General features: G+C 38.2%; 1 protein-coding gene across 2 annotated transcripts in view; it reads left to right on the top strand.

The window, feature by feature from the left end:
* LOC123876195 overlaps positions 1 to 19825 on the top strand; it is a 36849-nt gene extending 17024 nt beyond the window's left edge. For both annotated transcript variants that reach the window (XM_045922376.1, XM_045922375.1), the window contains exon 2: positions 19260 to 19825. In XM_045922376.1, the coding sequence (XP_045778332.1) occupies positions 19285 to 19701 (417 nt within the window). In that variant the 5' untranslated portion in view covers positions 19260 to 19284 and the 3' untranslated portion in view covers positions 19702 to 19825. The remainder of the gene's footprint in view (positions 1 to 19259) is intronic.
* Positions 19826 to 20201: the final 376 nt, after the last annotated feature.

Raw genomic sequence — 20201 nt, 5'->3', positions numbered from 1 at the left:
GTCAGAGTCAAAATTCTTTTTTTTTATTGATACGTTAACTCTAGTTGTTAGTTATACTTATAGCAATGTTTTTAGCTGGTTTGCGTTGCACTAGGTAATGTGCGTGGCTGGCATTGACATTCTTCCGTAGACAATTAGACATTCTAAATGCTAATAAAATACATAATCTGTGGTAAACATGACAGCTCTATGGTATGCGAAACTAATTAGTATTGGTTTTAATTATACTCATAGACCTACATAATTATAATATACAAGTTATTTTAAAACTACTTAATGTCCGCGTGGATTTAGGTTTTTGAAAAATCCCATGGGAACTCTTTGCTTTTCCATAATGAATGAAAAGTTGCCTATGTCAATTTCCGTGAGCAACCTACCTGTGCACCAAACATATAATTCGGTTAAAAGGATGGGCCTATAAGAATCCCATGGGAACTCTTTCATTTTCGTCGATAAAAAGTAGCCCATGTACCGCTAATGTACCACTAAACATGCCATCCATCCATACTAATATTATAAATGCGAAAGTGTGCCTGCCTGTCTGTCTTTTAGCTTTTCACGGCCCAACAGTTTAACCGATTTTGATGAAAGGTACAGAGGTAGCTTGCGTCCCGGGAATTGACAAAGGCAACTTTTTATCGAGGAAAATCAAAGAGTTCCCGTGGGATTTTAAAAAACCTTAATCGACGCGAACGAAGTCGCCAGCATATCTAGTTGTACATAAAGTCGTTATATATAGCGCATTAGGAACAGTGAACAATACCGTCTGTCCGTCACACGGCGTGGCTGTGTAATGACGTCCTGCTGCTTTGAATTGTCTCATCTTGTGACAGTCACGGGTGACGGGTGATGCATTTGCCGGGGCAGTGCACACCAGTCAGCACATTATGAGAAAAGCTTTTATCAGAAACTAAGGAGATCTAGATTTATATGAAACTAGAGGATGCCCGCGACTTCGTCCGCGTGGATTTAGGTTTTCAAAGATCCCGTGGGAACTGTTTTATTTTCCGGGATAAAAAGTTGCCTATGTCAATTACAGGGACGGAAGCTCCCTCGGTACCAAATTTCATACAAATCCGTTAAGCGGATGGGTTTTTGGGAATCCCGTGGAAACTCTTTGATTTTTCAGGATAAAAAGTAGCTTATGTCCGTCCTCGGGTTATAAGCTAACTCTGTACCAAATTTCATTAAAATCGGTTCAGCGGAAACGTTCGGTGAAAACATAGCAGACAGACAGACAGAAAGACACACTTTCGCATTTATAATATTAGTATGGACTAAGTAGATTTAGATTTTAAAATCTCGTAGGAAACTATTTGATATTCTGAGATAAAAAGTAATTTTTTAACCGATTTCAAAAAAAGAAAGAGGTTCTCTATTCGACAGTATGGTTTTTATCTTTCTTTTTGTATGTTTGTTACGCGATTACTCCGCCAAATGTGAACCGATTTTGTTAATTATTTTTCGTTTCGTAGATCTTACTTCCGAAGTGGTCATACTATTATAAACACATTAGGAAATCTATCTGTGCTTTTCGTCAATATCGGTTTCGCGCTTGAGTCCCTTAAAGGTAGCAGACATACAGACAGATAGACTCACTTTTGCATAATTGTTATATTAGTTTGGAAGTATGAATTACAAGTGCAGTGAGTGATATGCATAATTAATGGCCAAGATCCATGGAAGTAAATCAAAGTACATAACTTCACGTAACTACGTAAATGCACGTGAATTACGTGCTTACATGAGTTACGTGCGTTACGTCACATAATGCCTAGTTACGTACCGTAATAACAGGCTTGCAATAAAGTTCCGCAAACCGGAAAACTACGTGCCAATTTTACTGACGATATGGTTTGATACGCTTGTTAGAACAATAAATTCCGTAGGTTAGATATTATGATTTACTATGTCCTTCCCTTTCTCAGTAAAGAAGAAATCGCCTCTACGAAGGCATGGCCTGCCCACTGCCATTTGATCTTGCTAATAGTTTGGGCTATGTCAGTGACTTTGGTTCTCCTGCGGATCTCCTCATTTCGGATCTTATCCCTCAGAAAAACTCATAACACAGCCCTATCCATACATAACTCTTTGACCTGGTTCCTCCTTCACAGTGCCAGGCATTGTCAAGGTCTGCATCCGTAAGTAGTCGAAATTCCTCGAACACGTACGAAGCGATTTGTTTCCTCTTTTCTTATCCGAACCGCTAGGATATGGAACGCCCTTCCGGCGTCAGTTTTCCCTTCCACCTATAATATGGGTAACTTCAAGTCAAGAGTGAATAGGCAACTTCTAGGCAAGCGCGATCCATCTTAGGCTGCATCATCACTTGCTAGCAGGTTTGATTGCAGCCAAACGCTAGTCTATATAAAAAATTAAAAAAAGTCTGCTAAATCGCTCGTGTAACTTTAGCCTTCCACACAGAAGGCCGGAGACCACACATGGTAATGCAATACACCCGTAACACTAGACAGGACGGGGAGTGGTCCGCACCCATCCGCCCGACATCGATACATTGTGCATCCGATGCTAGCCAGCCTAGTCTAAACATAGGAAGCTAGGTACTGGTTATAAACGCAAGATTCTTTCTCGTGGGATCGGGTCTAAACCTCAGATTCCTTTTATTTAATCTAGATATTCCCCTTTTCGTTTGCATCTTGGATATTGTTAGTGAAAGATATTATGTTTCAGAAAGAAAAATATAGAAAGAATTCGTTTTATTTAGCATACTCAGACAGACACTTCAATTTTATTTATTAATAGTATACTCAGAACACTACTTGTTTCACAAAAGAACCCTGCCTCTATCCCACACATTTGTTTCTCAAATAACTCAAAATTTAAAAAACACCCGACACAAAAACCTCTATAAGAAAACTAGAAAAGCTGATAACTTTCAAACGGCTGAACCGATTTTCTTCGATTATAGCTGAGAACACTCTCGATCAAGCCAACTTTCAAACAAAAAAAAACTAAATTAAAACTCGGTTCATTCGTTTAGGAGCTACGATGCCACAGACAGATACACAGATACACACGTCAAACTTATAACACCCCTCTTTTTGAGTCGGGGGTTAAAAATAAGGAAGTCTGGTGGCAGTGTGATCTTGCTCTACTACTAGATAGCGTCCACTGCCTACAATTTTGAATTCACCCATACCTTCCTTCCTTCAATAGTAATTCCTTTTTTTAAAGAATACAAGCCATGTTAATCATGACTAACACTCCCATTTCTCCTCCAACTAAGCGTAAAACTTGTGCTAGTAGTTACAATAAACTTAATAGTGCAACGGATTTGAACCGCCGATTTTTCGGTTTTCAATCCGCTCGTTAACCGTTGAGCTATTGAGGCTATTCTTAATTGAACTTCTTCTTCTGCTTTGAGGCTATGCAGGCTCTTGTATACCCTGTATCACTTTGACCGTCTCCGATCCATTGTGTCTCCACTTCATATTTCCTCGTCAAAACCCGTGGCCGCCAAATACAACACCATTTTTCTGATTGGAATAGAACTTAGTTCAGTGCATTGCTCAAGACAGTTCTTTTCCGTAATAGCAAAAGGAAAACACCATAAAACTATCCAAAAACGGCCATTGTCTCAAATAACGACACATCCTGCCCGCGATTGTTCAGCGCTATTCGAGCGTGAACCGGGAATCGAACTGACGCCCATCGAGGATGTATCGATTCACGCGGTCGATCACCGAGCCGGGTCAAATGCGGCGACCCTCAAAAAAGTTATTCACCCCCCTCTTTTTTATTCATAGCTGTGACAGGTAGGATTCGGCTGGTCGATAGTGGAAAAGCTGCATCAATCATTGCTACATCAATTGTTGTGATTGGCTGAAATGGTGTGCTGCAACAACGGATTTTAGCCCGCGTGGATTTCGGTTTTTTTTAAATCCTGTAGGAATTCTTCGATTTTCCGGGATAAAAGGTAGCCTATGTCCTTCCCCTGAATGTACCCCAAGTCTGTACCAAAAATTAAAATCGGTTCAGCGGTTGGGCAGTGAAAACGTAGCAGACAGACAGACAGATGGACAGACACTCTTTTGCATTTATAATATTAATAATAAGTATGGATAGAACCCTAATTCTTAAAGATAACTCCAATGCATCTAGCTCGCATTCCTCGCAAGCGCATTGCTAAACATTAAATAATCATATTTTATTTATTGCCTTTCTAGATATAGAATTCTTTAGTTTTTAGTGACAAGTTATTCTTGAATTGCTTTTCTTAATGCTTTCTAAATTCTAGAGATGAAAAATTATTTTCATGATAATAATTCTGTAACATCCGGTTTACACGGGAATACAATACTCTTGTATTAAACATAGATAAATAAATAAATAACAATATTTTTTACTTTTACAAGTACTTTTGAATCGTCAAATGTATCCGGTTCGGAAAGGCTTTCCGAACCGAAAAGAACCAGCAAGAAACTCGACGGTCAAAGTCGAAGAGCGGTTAAATATTGGTCTCCTATTCAGAGGGTTGGGAGTTCGATCCCAGGCGCACATCTCTGGGGCGCCAGACAGGTAACCTCCCAGTGTGCCTGGATGCTGCTGGTTCCTTTTGGATGCGTCCGAGGGGAAGAGCAGTGTTCACGCTGGTGCGCCCCGGTAACATGGCTAATAACTTCTCTTGGGAGATATGGTTGGCTAAGGCTAATGGACTGGCAGGGGGGAGGGGGGATGCGTAAATGCATTCCCCAGCGTCAACAAAAAAAGGCGAACATCTCAAAATTTTCGAAGTTATGAGCGTTTAAGCAATTAAATATCAAATATTAAAAAAAAAAAAAAAGTGGAGGAAAAACATGGTGAGCAAACCGGCCTGTCTGAGAGTTCTCCATAATGTTCCCAAGGGTGTGTGAAGTCTGCCAATCCGCACTTAACCAAACGTGAAGGACTATAGCCAAACTCTTCTGAGTCTGAGAGGAGACTCGTGCTTAGTAGTGAACTGGTAACGGTTTTTTTTAAATAATATTAGCTATTTTAATCATAACTAACACTCCCCTTTCCCCTCCAACTAAGCGTAAAGCTTGTGCTAGGAGTGGGTACGACAATAGTGCAACGTCTGGGGTTTGAACCGCCGACCTTTCGGATTTCAGTCCACTCCTATAACCATTGAGCTATTGAGGCTTAACATACACTGTACTGATTGATCATGACATACTCGTATATTGTTTTATATCAAATTATATATATATGTAATCAATCAAAGCAATTAATACAAAGAAAAGCCCAAAACATATTTTTGTATACCCCTTTAACCTAAACAAGTCATTATATCCAATCTAATTATACCAATTATGTCACACACTCAAAGCGTATTTCAATCTTAGGATCATAAAACATTCTCTTTGATTTATAGATGCTGTTGTGTCATAAAAGCATCGTTACTGCAGTTCATTATACAGGGGGACTCATTAATTTGTAGTTGGCGCTTCATTTGAACGTATTCTATTTACCAAAGTCATTTTTAGGGTTCCGTAACTCAAAAGGAAGAAAAGAACCCTTATAGGAACACTCCGTTGTACTATGTCTGTCTATATTATGTAGTGTCTGTCAACAAACCTATATGGTACCTACTTCCCGTTGACCTAGAATCATCATAGAAAGGTGTAGGTAGATCATATAGCACAAGTGAAGGAAAAAATCTGAAAGCCGTGAATTTGTGGTTACATCACAATTTTTAGGCTTCCGTACCTCAAAAGGAAAAACGGAACCCTTGTTCCCCCAGATCACTTTGTTGTCTGTCTGTCTGTCTGTCCGTCGTGTCTGTCAAGAAACCTATAAGGTCCCGTTGACCTAGAATCATGAAATTTGGTAGGTACTAGGTAGGTAGGTCTTATAGCACAAATACAGGAATAAATCTGAAAACCGCGAATTTGTGGTTACATCATTTAGAAATAAAATTAAATGTGTTTCAATTTTCAAAATAAAATAACTGTACCAAGTGGGGTATCACATTATGAAAGGGCTCTTCTACCTGTACATCCTAAAACAGATTTTTATTTATTTTTATGTATAATAGTTTTTGATTTATCGTGTAAATTGTTGGAAAAAATACCCGAGTACGGAACCCTCAGTGCGCAAGTCTGACTCGCACTTGGCCGGTTTTTTATTATACTGGTTGAGGTTTCCTGTACGATAATGCGGAATCCTTGGTGTGCGAGTCCGACTCGCACTTGACCGGATTTTCTTAACCCCTTCAACGTTTACTGTACTTGGGCACCAATACCTGAGTATAATGGTGAGTTTCCACTGAAGCGAAACGGAGCGGATTAGATTATTGACAGATGACGAGATAAAATTATCACGTCAACTGATAATAACCTGGTTGGCTGTAACACGTCTCCGCTCCACTTCGTTTCAGTGGAAACGTACCGTAACTATCGTCCATGCTTCACTGTGTCCAGCGAAAGTGACCACGAACGGGTGTTTTAATCAATAAAGATCATCATCATCAACCGATAGACCTCCAATGCTGGACATAGCGTCAATGAAATTCTAACAGTGCGTAAGTCATTTTTGGCGGGTTTATTTGCCATTCGATGAAAATAATTCACCCGCTTTCATTCGATCAATCAGAATCATATTCATCATAGATCAACGTACATACTTACAAAACTTAGCATACATTAAAAAAAAATCAATAGAAAAATAAAACCGACTTCAAAAACCACAAATTTTTAATTTTTAATTTATTTCACAATTTTTAGTGGCCCCACTGTACTATAATATGCTATGCCTAGTTAAAACTCTACTGTTTACTAAGCTATTACACTGATCGCGAGCAATTTGCTCTGGTCCATTGAGGAGTTCTGTTCTCCATCTCCGAAGATATTCATCAGATCTTCACCAAATTTATATGGGACCACTTGCACAGTATACCCTTTCAAACAAAAAAAATATTTCCAAATCGGTCCAGGGGTCTTTAAGTAATCGGGGAACATACATAAAAAATTAAAAAAAAAAAAGATTCCAACGAATTGAGAACCTCCTCCTTTTTTGGAAGTCGGTTAAAAATTATACTACCTTAACACAATCCAATGCCAATAACCATTTGCCTTATCTTGTAGTTTTTAGTGATTTAGTTTTTTTCAAACCCGCATTGTAAATCGTGCAAAACTCGGGTCAATGCCCCACCTACGACGCGGCATTGACTTCGAGTGACCTATTTACGGAACCTTCGTTGATCTCTAGCGTCAGTCAGATGTTTAATTTGCAATATATTGTGAACTTTTAAGAAATACAGAAATTTTTCTCGTGGTTTTTTATCAGTAATCAATAGTAGTATCATATCACCTGTCTTCATTTTTGCTAGCGTTCTGGTTAGACGCTGTATAGCTCAAACGGCAAACCGCTGGATCTAGAAACTGAAGATTTTGTATGTAGGAACATAAACGGTTTTTCAGACATCCCACTCAAACAAAGCCGGGGCGGTTAAGCTAGTTATGAAAAACAATTACAGAGTCAACAAATAAATTGTAGTTCAATTTGTGGTTATTACCCTGATCTCAAGTCGCAGTTATCTCGCGTTTAGCGCCCGCATACAGCATCCCTCTTGGAAATGGACCAATTTACATACGTCTGAGATCATCACTGAACTGTATTTTAGCAAGTCACTGTTTATCTTCCTAACAGCTTCCTCCCCTATACAAATTTAGAGTGTGTAATGTGATTTGTTTAACCGATTGTGTAAGGTATATTAATAGATAGGGTTGTGTGTTTTCACTGAAGCACCATATCGACTACCAGATTGATTATTATTATTTTTACCCACTACGGCAAGGCCAAAAGCTAGGGTTATGATTTTAGTAGTCAATGTAGGCATGTACATAGATATAGTACAACCAAATTAATAATGCGCCTGCAGATCTTCGCTAATTGTCGTATTCCGAATCATTGAATCGTAAGAGCCCTAAACAATGCACTTGCATTTTGCACCTTGTTATAAACAAATAGGAGTCAATATCATGTGGATCATACGACCGTTGCCGAACAGTGACGAAGATTTATGTATGTACTTATGTATCTGTGTAGGTTTGTATTTATGCGCGTTCCACCGTAGCACCTAAACTTTTAAACGATTTTTATGAATGAGGTGTCATTCGATTCCTTATTATAGTCCGGGTGACAAGGGCTACCTACCAAACCTGACGGATGTTACATCCAAAAAAGTGGGGGTCTCGTAATTTTTTTTGCTATTGTATCGAATGTGATATTAAATAAAAGAGGAAAAAATTCCGAGTTCATAAATACAAATATAAATTCATTGTAAATATACACCGAGTGACAGAAACACAATGTTAGTATAGCATAACTTTGTGTTTCTGTCACTCGGTGTGAGCTGACACCCGCGACTTCGCCCGCGTGGATTTAGGTTTTCCGAAATTCCGTGGGAACTCTTTGATTTTCCGGGATAAAAAGTAGCCTATGTGCTAATCCAGGATATTATCTATCTCCATTCCGAATTTCAACCAAATCCGTCCAGTAGTTTTTGCGTGAAGGAGTACCAAACACACACACACACATACACACAAACTTTCGCTTTTATAATATTAGTATGTATGAGTATGATTAGTATGATATATCCCGATCTATCGGCAGTTCGCGTATATTAGTCGAGTTTTAGTGCTGTTTATTTGGTGAAGTCGGTATATCAAGCTAGTCAAAGAAACCATGGCGCAAAGTTTGAAATCCACGTCTCAGCAGGGGTACGATGTAAATAGGACATTTCCACGCGCGGCGCGACGCGTCGGTCCGCTGTGGTACGCTCGTAAACGCTCGATATAGCCGAGCGTACCAACGCTATGCGTTTAACTTTAGATTGCGCGAGTATAGGTCAAGACCACGGGGTGGATTTGGTACGAAATTAAATTTTTGGGAAATATTTATTTCGGCTTGAATTTTTTTCTATTTTTAACCCCCGACCCAAAAAGAGGGGTGTTATAAATTTGACGTGTGTATCTGTGTATCTGTCTGTGGCATCGTAGCTCCAAAACTAATGAACCGATTTTAATTCAGTTTTTTTGTTTGAAAGGTGGCTTGATCGAGAGAGAGCTAAGAAGCTCTTAGAATAAAAACCCAGTCTTAGCTATAATCCAAGAAAATCGGTTCAGCCGTTTGAAAGTTATCAGCTCTTTTCTAGTTACTGTAACCTTCACTTGTAGGGGGTGTTATAAATTAATTTACACTTGTAAGTGAAACTTAAGTCTGAGCAAAGTCAAAGTACGCTCTATAGATCTCAGCATTAGACTCTCGTGTAAATGTACCTACATAACTCCCGCGCCCCATTTCAAATTTGGAATCATTTGGTACACTTCCGTGCCTGTAACAGTGGGATAGGATGTAGGCAAAACATTTGAATGGATTCTTCCTTCCAATTGACTGTAAAAGGTCAAACGGAATTCGGGAAGCCAACCGTGCACTGACTCGGGTCGTTATACGTGAAGTGTAATGCGTGACACACACCTACAGTAGAGCAGAGACAGGGCTCAGTTTTTGATAACAACTCAAACTATAGTGCGACAAGGATCAGATTTTGGCGCTTGAACTAACATCTTGATCGCCAAGTCCGTTTTTACTTTTGAGGTACGGAACCCTAAAAATCTTGGGAGAACTCTTTGATTTTCCATATCTATAGTGTATTTTGTTTTTATTCAGCCTTTTTCAGTTAAAACGAGACGGATTTATGGCAGCAATATAACGCTGTCTCGTTTTTAACCGACTTCCAAAAAAGGAGGAGGTTCTCAATTCGTCGGAATCTTTTTTTATTTTTATTTTTTATGTATGTTCCCCGATTACTCAAAGGCCCCTGGACCCTATTTGAAAGGGTATACTGTGCAGGTGGTCCCATATTTTGGTGAAGATCTGATGAATATCTTCGGAGATAGAGAACAGAACTCCTCAATGGATAAGAGCAAATTGCTCGCGATCAGTGTAATAGCTTAGTAAACAGTAGGGTTTTAACTGGGCATAGCATATTATAGTACAGTGGGGCCACTAAAAACCGACTTCAAAAACCACAAACACTAAAATTATTTTTTACTTTTTAGTGTTTGTGGTTTTTGAAGTTGGTTTTATTTTTCTTTTGAATTTTTTATAACAGTGTCTTAAGTTTGAGGAAACTCAAGGTTTGCTCTATAGATCTAGGTCTAAAAGTAGGCTATGTCCTTCCCCGGGATGCAAGCTATCTCTGTACCTTTCGTCATGTGGCATGAGTCATGAAGACGCGAAGAAGCAGGCATTAGGTAGTATTTCCACAAAAGAAAGGCGAAATTGGTCTATTCAGTAGAATTCAGGCGCAATAATTATAAAGCAACAGGGGAAGCTAGTACGCAAAGCCGTTAGCGATATCAACACAAAACCGCAACGCAACACCGGCGCGGGTCGTATTACACGTATCAATATCGCGCACTTGTTAGAGTTCACAGGAAGACGGCCGTGCGACGCCATCTTGCGTCAAACGGCGCGTGCGCAATGCAATTCAGAAATACAGAAAACGCTTATTTTTAGGGTTCCATACCGCAAAAGGAACCCTTATAGGTTCACTTTGTTGTCTGTCTGTCCGTCTGTCTATCGTGTCTCTCAAGAAAACCAATAGGGTACTTCCCGTTGACCTGGAATCATAAAATTTGGCAGGTAGGTAGGTCTCATAGCACAAGTATAGGAAAACATCCGAAAAGTTGTAAAAAAAATTGCCTGTTGAGTAAGCTGTCAAAATGTGATCAGATTTCCATTCCATACATCATCATCACATATAGGATACACTCATTAAAGAAGGTTTTTAACCCCCAACCCAAAAAGAGGGGTGTTATAAGTTTGACGTGTGTATCTGTGTATCTGTCTGTGGCATCGTAGCTCCTAAACTAATGGACCGATTTTAATTTAGTTTTTTTATTTGAAAGGTGGCTTGATCGAGCGTGTTCTTAGCTATAATCCAAAAAATCGGTTCAGCCGTTTGAAAGTTATCAGCTCTTTTCTAGTTACTGCAACCTTCAGTTGTCGGGGGTGTTATTTTTTAATTCACACTTGTCATCCAAACTTTGGTATTTAGATCTTTGCGCATTGGCCGTGTTTACGCATTGGCCAGCACTTGCCAATTGCATTGGCCCATTTGTAGTTACGTACTGGTCATTTGGTAGAATATGTACCTATAATTAAAAGAGTTTTAAAATTCTTTTACACTGATTTGCATAACGCACTTTTTTTGGGACCCCTTTAACGTCCGATTGTTTATCTTGGCGTTTTATATCAATGGTAATTCCCGTCGAATCTGTAGACTGTGACGGTAGGTGCTGTGAATCCTTTTTCGAATTTGAATGCGTTTTTCTAATAAATAATTAAGTAACCGTAAAAGAAATAAAGATATGTATCAGTTAGTTTTGAACAAAGGGAGGGTTAATAAGGCGCTACGCAGAATAATTATAATGGAAGAAGGGCTCAATATGGCTGTTTTAAAAAAAAAAATTGCCAAATTATTAGATAGGTAGTTACTAGACTAGATAAAGCCCGCGACTCCATCCGCTTGGATCCGTGAAAAAATCTTGCGAGAATTTCTCTTTTTTTAGGAATTTCCAGCATAAAAAGTAGTATTGTGTTAATTCAGGGTATAATCTATCCCCGCGAACCTTAGCCCTCAGGAGGACCTATGGAATTTGGATGTTCCCTTGTGCTCCGTCGTCAGCGGTGGGATGGAACTATTGGCGTCACTCAGAAAAGCAGGTATTATTTAAATATTTTTATCGAATTATTGGAATGTCCTCTCAAAACCAACACAAAAAACACCAGGTTCAATGTGTAGAGGTTATCCGAGAGTTTTAATCTAAAAAAACTAGTGCCAAAATAAATTATTTAATTAGAGCGTGATTGCTATCACAACATCTAATTATTCAGTTCACAATCCAAATACCGAAAATATGCGATATCGCTCCGAATCTCAGAAGGAGACTAAACTGAAACCTTCGAAACACCCGTATTTATGCAAGTTCAATCTTGTTGACCTCCTAGCAACAGATTGTATGACATCGAATGAGCCAAATATCGATTTTATCAAACTACCTGCATTAGATAAATTAATAATTTTATATTATTTTTGACAACTCAAATCAATTTTTAAAAATAACCTTACAGTTCGGCCGTCCTGAATTTAACACGTCCTCGTGTTTTTAATCAATCTTGTCATGTCAGTCGCGGGCTTCCTTGCCCTAAGTCAAATCCAAATCATGGGCTATCCTGCCCTCCGTCAAATCATTAAAACCTACCCTTGAACTGCCGAACTCTCAGTTTTAATATCCAATCAAAAATAAATCCAAACGACCATTCTCTCATTCGATGTACACGAAATCTGAATTACTTACTGCAATTTACTTTCCACTTCACAAAAGACTAAATTCTTAAAAAAAAACTAAAAATTTTAATCACCAAATCAAACTCAATAAAAATTTTAATCAAATGTGGGTTGTTTACAAAAAGATACCAAAGCGAAATTAAGACAACGTGAGACACATCCCGCTTCTGAATTATTGGCGTCACTCAGAAAAGCAGGTATTATTTAAATATTTTTATCGAATTATTGGAATGTCCTCTCAAAACCAACACAAAAAACACCAGGTTCAATGTGTAGAGGTTATCCGAGAGTTTTAATCTAAAAAAACTAGTGCCAAAATAAATTATTTAATTAGAGCGTGATTGCTATCACAACATCTAATTATTCAGTTCACAATCCAAATACCGAAAATATGCGATATCGCTCCGAATCTCAGAAGGAGACTAAACTGAAACCTTCGAAACACCCGTATTTATGCAAGTTCAATCTTGTTGACCTCCTAGCAACAGATTGTATGACATCGAATGAGCCAAATATCGATTTTATCAAACTACCTGCATTAGATAAATTAATAATTTTATATTATTTTTGACAACTCAAATCAATTTTTAAAAATAACCTTACAGAACTTTGTGAGATTATTGGTCGTTAGGAGTCCGACATAACCACTGTGCTCCCCCGTAGCCAGTGGTATCCATGACGGATTATCCACGCGATAAAAAAACGATATACTTAAGCTATCCCTATTCCCAGCCAAATCGGTTCAGTCATTGAAGCGATGAAGGAGTAACAAACATCCAAACTTTTTTTTTGTGTGCCAATGTCTAGTGTGTACCTAGTTATTTACAAGTTAGGGAAACTATATAAGTATGGACCTCGTCCGTGCCGGCGCCCGCCGACACACGCGCGGCGCCCCTCTAGAGCGCTTTCCAGTCGGTTCCACCACCAAGTAACACCAGCTAAACACAAAAACCGATCACTTTTAACAAAAAAAAACACTCCAAAAAAGCACCGCACGCGCGCCACAGACGCCAACATAGACGAAGTCCACACCCTAACTTTCACATTTATAATATTAGTAAAAATTTCAAAGAAATCACATTTTATTTCCTGTCGTAATTTATCGTACGTCAACGTCATGATAAAAGCCCTATCAATTCACCATGAAATAAAGCCGTAAAAGGGCTTTTTTAAAGACAAATTACCATTCTTTCCAAGGAATATCAATGATGTGTGTCGTGCGTGAAGATTACACTTGATAGTTGATACCCTTTTTATAGAATCCTTTGGCGCCTACTTACTAAATTGGAAGATACGTTTACCTATAACTTTCCTCTACATCTACACTAATTTTATAATGAGTTAAAGTTTGTAAGTTTGGTTATAGAGATCTCCGGAACTAATGATCCGATCTGAAAATTCTTTCAATGATAGATAGCTCTATCTATAATTACACCTGTAAAACCTGTATCACACTAATATTATAAAGGAGAAAGTTTGTATGTGTGTTTGTGTGCGTGATGTTTGTTACTCCTTCACGCAAAATCTACCGGACGGATTGGGCTGAAATTTAAAAAGGAGATTGATTATTCCCTAGATTAGCACATAGGCTACTTTTTATCCCGGAAAATCAAAGATTTCCCACGGGAATTTTAAAAACCTACATCCACGCGAACGAAGTCGCGGGCATCAGCTAGTCAGCAGATAAATAAATTGATTGATTGATTGATTGATTCTTCTTTCTCTCGAGGCTATAAATCATCAACGATATAAAAATATTTTCTCGAGACAAAAAAAATTCGGTGTTGTTTCGAAGCTGAGCTCGAACAAACAAACAAACAGACAAAACAAAGAGACAATCTTTTGTCTCTTTGTTGGGTGAAAGTGAAGTTTGAAGGAAGAGCGGGGCCGCCCAATACAAGTACTAGTTTAATACTAGTCACTTACTGGGACGGTCCCAATTTCTGTTATATGTAAACTTGTTTTTACCGAAATAAATTTTTTTGTATTTTTTTTTTTTGTATTTTGAAATACCGGCAGAAGTTCAACGTTATTTATTTTTATGGATAATTTAATATTTATTTTAACATAAGCTTTTTTAAATTGTTTTTTTTTTTTTCATATTAAGATCTAATCTTATTTGTGTTACCGCATCGTTCCATAAAAAAATTTGCATATGATCGCAAAATCATACAGGAATAATGAGCTTATGATGCCGTCAGTGTAGTTGCAACTCACACGCTCCAATTCATGCGAACATTATGCATGCAGGCGTATCTTTTATGCACCTTAATAAGTTAATGTGCGTAAGCATTAATATTTTCAACCAATAAATAACTCTCGGTCAAGCCACCTTTAAAAAAAAAACTAAATTAAAATCGGTTCATTAGTTTAGGAGCTACGATGCCAGACAGATACATAGATACACAGATACACACGTCAAACTTATAACATCCCTCTTTTTGGGTCGGGGGTTAAAAAACTATGAAAGACTGTGGCAAGTGTTTATGAAGGTTAAGTTAAATAAATAAATCGAATCCACTATTTATTTCATACAAAAATATTATTAACTTTAAAACTACAGAGGCTTAAAATACTTTTGTTGAAATATAAAACTTTCTAAGCTATATCCATTAAATACGTCGATCGGTTGCTTCGTTGACAAAACAAACAAGCAAACAAACATCATTTCACATTTATGTGTGGGTTGTGATATGACCTACGCTAATAGCTCGTTCACACAGGCTGCGTAAGCGTAGACGTAGCGCGTACCATTGAGTTGTAATGCATGGAACTGTATGAAACATGGCACACCGCTTGCGTAAAGCGTGGACGTATGCGTAACCCGGTGTGTTAGGGGTTTACGCGCGTCACTACGCACGTGTCACGTGTACGCAATTGGTGTGAATCGGCCTTAAATTCTGTAAACCCATGCTATGTTTTGACTGTCGATAGTTTATTGTACCGTATACAGTACATAGAGAAGAACTTGCATGTGGATTAGCGATTCACTTAAAACAGTTAGCTGTGACAAAGCCACCACTGACCGTTAGCCGCTCGCACGGCGCGGCTAATCTGCTTGTTCCTTGTTTACTAAGTACCGTTTCACGCAAACCTTGTGAAAGATTTCAACCTTTTGTTTTTCAGAACACACACATAACTTAAAAGTTATGTTAAGTGCCCCGGACCGTAACGTAACTACGTCCGCGTGGATTACACAAACTTCAAACCCCTATTTTATCCCGTTAGGGGTTGAATTTTCCAAAACCCTCTCTTAGCGAGTGTCCACGTCATAATAGCTATCTGCATAACTTTCAGCCTGATCCAACCAGTAGTTTCAGCTGTGTTGATAGATTGTCGGTCAGCTTTTCCTATTATATATTTAGATATACTATGTGGTGTGTGTCGAGTCGTTTTTCGCTTTGCATAGTTTGCAAAGAATCATTCAATAACAATATCTTATAGACTACAGGCCCATGTTCAAAAATGCATGGGTCATATGAACCACCAGGTGACGTATACAGGACGATATAAGAGCATAAAATAATAAGATTCAGCACTATGCCGTTGAAACACCATTTTTGAACATGGGCCTGTAGTCTATTAGTCAACATACCTGTCGACAATCCTTGCTCATGTTGCTATCGTCTGTCAACGCTTCCGGTCATTCTACGAGTTTGCGCCCCGCCTTATAAAATGAAAACATCGTTTGCCAAACATCCGTTCGTATACCTCATGAAGATATGAAATTGCGTTCGTAACACAACAACATTTTTTAACACAAGCTGCACTCCCAGCTTCGCTTAGATAAGGATGTCAGTAATAACCTTATGCTATAGAAAGAATCTGCAATTAGTCAATTTCTTCTTTTATTATGTTATTATGTTATTTTTTATTATGTTATTTTCAGAGTGTGAGGGAACTGGGAGGAATCAAAGATATGTCAAATATTAGGCTATATTGTTTTAAATCATACAAGAACAGGGTTACAATAGGGCTACGTCTTGACGCGACTTGATGCCTGATTTTTAATTTGATTTGAATCGACGCGGACAAAGTCGTGGGTATCAGCTAGTCACACTAATATTATAAAGGCGAAAGTTTGTGTGTGTGTGTGTGTATGTTTGTTACTCCTTCACGCAAAAACTACTGGACGGATTGGGCTGAAATTTAGAATGGAGAAAGATTATACCCTGGATTAGCACATAGGCTACTTTTTATCCTGGAACGAGTTCCCACGGGAATTTTAAAAAACCTACATTCACGCGAACGAAGTCGCGGGTATCAGCTAGTGTAATATAATCGCGACATCTATCCGACTAAGGAGGTATCCTGAAATTACTCTCGAAAAATAAATCCATGAGTAACGATTTTCTTTAGTCACACTTATTCATACTATCATTGATATATGCCATGATTTATAACTATGATATCTGATTCTCAATTGTCGGCACTGCCACTTACCTATTTCGAAGTAAAAACACTTGAAGACCAATTTTGTCATCATACCACTTTATTAGCAACTCACTGTATATCGTTGATTATATTATATCTGACTAGCTGTTGCCCGCGACTTCTTTTCCGTGGATATACATAGGTTTTTAAAAATCCCGTGGGAACTCATTGGTTTTCCGGGGTAAAAAGTAGCCTGTGTGTTAATCCAGGGTATAGTCTATCTCCATTTTAAATTTAAGCTAAATCCATCCAGAATTTTTTGCGTGAAAGAGTAACAAACATCCATACATCCATATTCCATACATACAACCTTTGCGTTTATAATACTAGAGGATGCCCGCGGCGTCGTCCGCGTGGAAATCGGTTTTTTTAAATCCCGTAGGAACTCTTCGATTTTCCGGGATAAAAAGTAACCTATGTCCTTCCCCGGGATGTATCCCAAGTCTGTACCAAACATTAAAATCGGTTCAGCGGTTGGGCCGTGAAAACGTAGCAAACAGACAGACAGACACACTTTCGCATTTATAATATTAGTATTGCAGTATGGATTAGTAGGATTACGTCTAGCCTTATTGACCGATGTATGTGTATGTTAGGTTAGTCGTAAATATGGATATCTCAATCGACAGATATTTTATTAGCAAGCCATTGTTTATGTGCTGCTATCGTTCGCCATCGGATCCTGTCATGCCGGCGTGTTTACGCCCGACCTTATTAACCACCAGCTTGTTTACTAAACAGCCATACCGATGACAATATGATATGTTTGGGAGAACACGAACCACACAACAGTAAATTCCTGTAAAAAAAAAAACATTTTTTTATTCAGTTAAACTTTTACAAGTAGAATCGTCAAATGAATCGTTAAGTGCATCTACCACTGGTTCGGAATGCCTTTCCTACCGAGAAGAGCCAAGAACTACTTGTAAAAATCTACAATTTATCCTGTCTTATCGCTGCATCGCTAATTTAATTTCTTTTCTTTTCAAGAATGTGATATCAATTATCAATATCAGCAAAAAAATACGTAGGTATAACTCAGTTTTTAGTATGATAAAGTAAAAAAAAAATTATGGTACGGTAGGTTAGGTCCTACGTAGCAAACTTTTTTATGAATCCTCAGTTTATATAAATGCCCATGTATTTGGTAATAACTTACGAACTTCCATTTTTGAGATTTGGTAGCTGCTTTTTAAAAAAGGACGGCGCTAAAGTACAAAAGGTCATCAAAAGTTAAACTACTTACCCGAAATCGATTTCCTTAAACGGCAAAACATGTTAGAGTTAATCTAATTAAAGTAACTGAGCAATTACTTTTTATGGGTAAAGAGAATACGATCGAGTCCCAGGAATCAATTTGTTTTCATTTCGTGGAAAAACGTCCGTCCGTTTGTTTATGTACCGATTCATAAACGCCGTCTCAATATCAGTGCTTATAATAATTTCGATGGCAGATAATATGATGCCTCGGATTTCGAAGTGACGAAGTGTATACAAAACACGCTACACAACTGTCAGGCTAACTAGACCCCGTAACAGGCTTGCGACTCCTACGCTCCGCCTCAGTAAGGGTCAAAAGTCATTTGTTAATTAATGATGAAAAAAAATCCTCAATTAATTTTGGACTTGCCTTTACACAGGTCCAAAAAAACTATTAAAACTATGCTCCTGAGAAAAGCATATTATACAATCGAAGATTATCTAAATGAGAAAAGAGCATGGATTTGGCCTGCAGGCTGCAGCTCGCTCCAGGAATGCGCGGGACCTCAATTGCTTTTATACATGGCATAATATTGTATATCAAATCTTTGAAAAGAGCAACTGCCGAGTTTCTTGCTGGTTCTTCTCGGTAGGAAAGGCATTCCGAACCAGTGGTAGATGCTTTTGACGATTCAAAAGAACTTGTAAAAGTCTAAAGTGCACGGGATCGAACCCCCGACTTCCAATTAGGAGCGGGACGTTCTAACCACTAGGCTATCACAGCATTCACAGCTATATTAAAATAATAAAGTTATTAGAATAACAAAGAACTCTCCATCTCTCGCTCCATTCCATGCTGATATTGTATAATTAGTTTGGTTCTCACTTGAATAAACTCGATATAATTTTGTAGACACGTTTCAGAAAATAATATCTATATCTGCGATTGACCAGATTTCCTTAAAAATAACTAGTTTTTTTACACTGGTTTAAAGATTGTACGTAAATTCTTGAGACCGTGTAAGTTATTTTAACAGAAATCCGGAAAACTACTGCACTTCTGACAGATTTTCCTAGAACGCGAACGTATAGATCTACAAAACATCGCGTTTCGATTTAAGTTATACGTTGATATGTCTGAGTTTCTACTTTTACAGATTTTTTGAAACCACGTCAATTATGACAAACCATTCAAACTATTGCAGTTGTAAAGTTGTAAGCTAACACAATTATAATAAAATTAACTCTACTTTTCTTTTCTTTACAGACTACCTCAACCTACCAAAGAAATAATGCATAAAAGACCAGAAATGCATAGAAGAGTGAATCCAAACGTGGTGAGAAAGCTCTTCATAGAAGACTTCACAGATGAAGCCAGGTTTGACAACTTCGCGAATGCCTACCAAGAGTCCATAAACCAGGAGAGGATAGAGAAATCTTTGAAATGGAACTTCGACTTTGCAAACGAAGTACCTTTAGAAGGCACATATGAATGGTACCCTGCTAATACGGACACAGCTGATTGGATCGGAGTGAAATCCGAAGAAATATCTGACAAAACTGAAGAGTCCTGCCTCCCTATGAAATCGGAGAATGAAACTACACCTAGGAGTCGGGAAGATGAAGCTCTCCCAGTTTTAAGGAAGCGCAGAAGAAGTCCTGAAGTCGTTACCAAGAAAGCCGTTCGACGTAAAATTAGCTTTGACTAAAAATTTATAACTATTTATAAGTTCTGATAAGTGTCGTAGAATGGTTTCAAATGTTCCACAGTCTATAAAATAGAGAATTTTAATTGGTGCTGATTCGGAAAACGTTTCTCTAAACCGAGTGTATTAGCTACTAGCCGATGCCCGCGACTTCGCCCGCGCGGATTTAGGTTTTTCGAAATCCCGTGGGAACTCTTTGATTTTCCGGGATAAAAAGTAGCCTATGTGCTAATCCAGGATATTATCTATCTTCATTCCAAATTTCAGCCAAATCCGTCCAGTAGTTTTTGCGTGAAGGAGTAACAAACATACACACACACACACAAACACACACACATACAAACTTTCGCCTTTATAATATTAGATGTGACTAGCTGATTACTAGCTGATACCCGCGACTTCGTTCGCGTGGATGTAGTTTATTAAAATTCCCGTGGGAACTCTTTGATTTTCCGGGATAAAAAGTAGCCTATGTGCTAATTCAGGATATTATCTATCTCCAT

Source organism: Maniola jurtina, chromosome 21 (genome assembly GCF_905333055.1).
Source record: "Maniola jurtina chromosome 21, ilManJurt1.1, whole genome shotgun sequence".
NCBI classification, from domain to species: domain Eukaryota; kingdom Metazoa; phylum Arthropoda; class Insecta; order Lepidoptera; family Nymphalidae; genus Maniola; species Maniola jurtina.
Note: the sequence above shows the minus strand (reverse complement) of the source record. Positions and strands in the feature narration are given on the sequence as shown.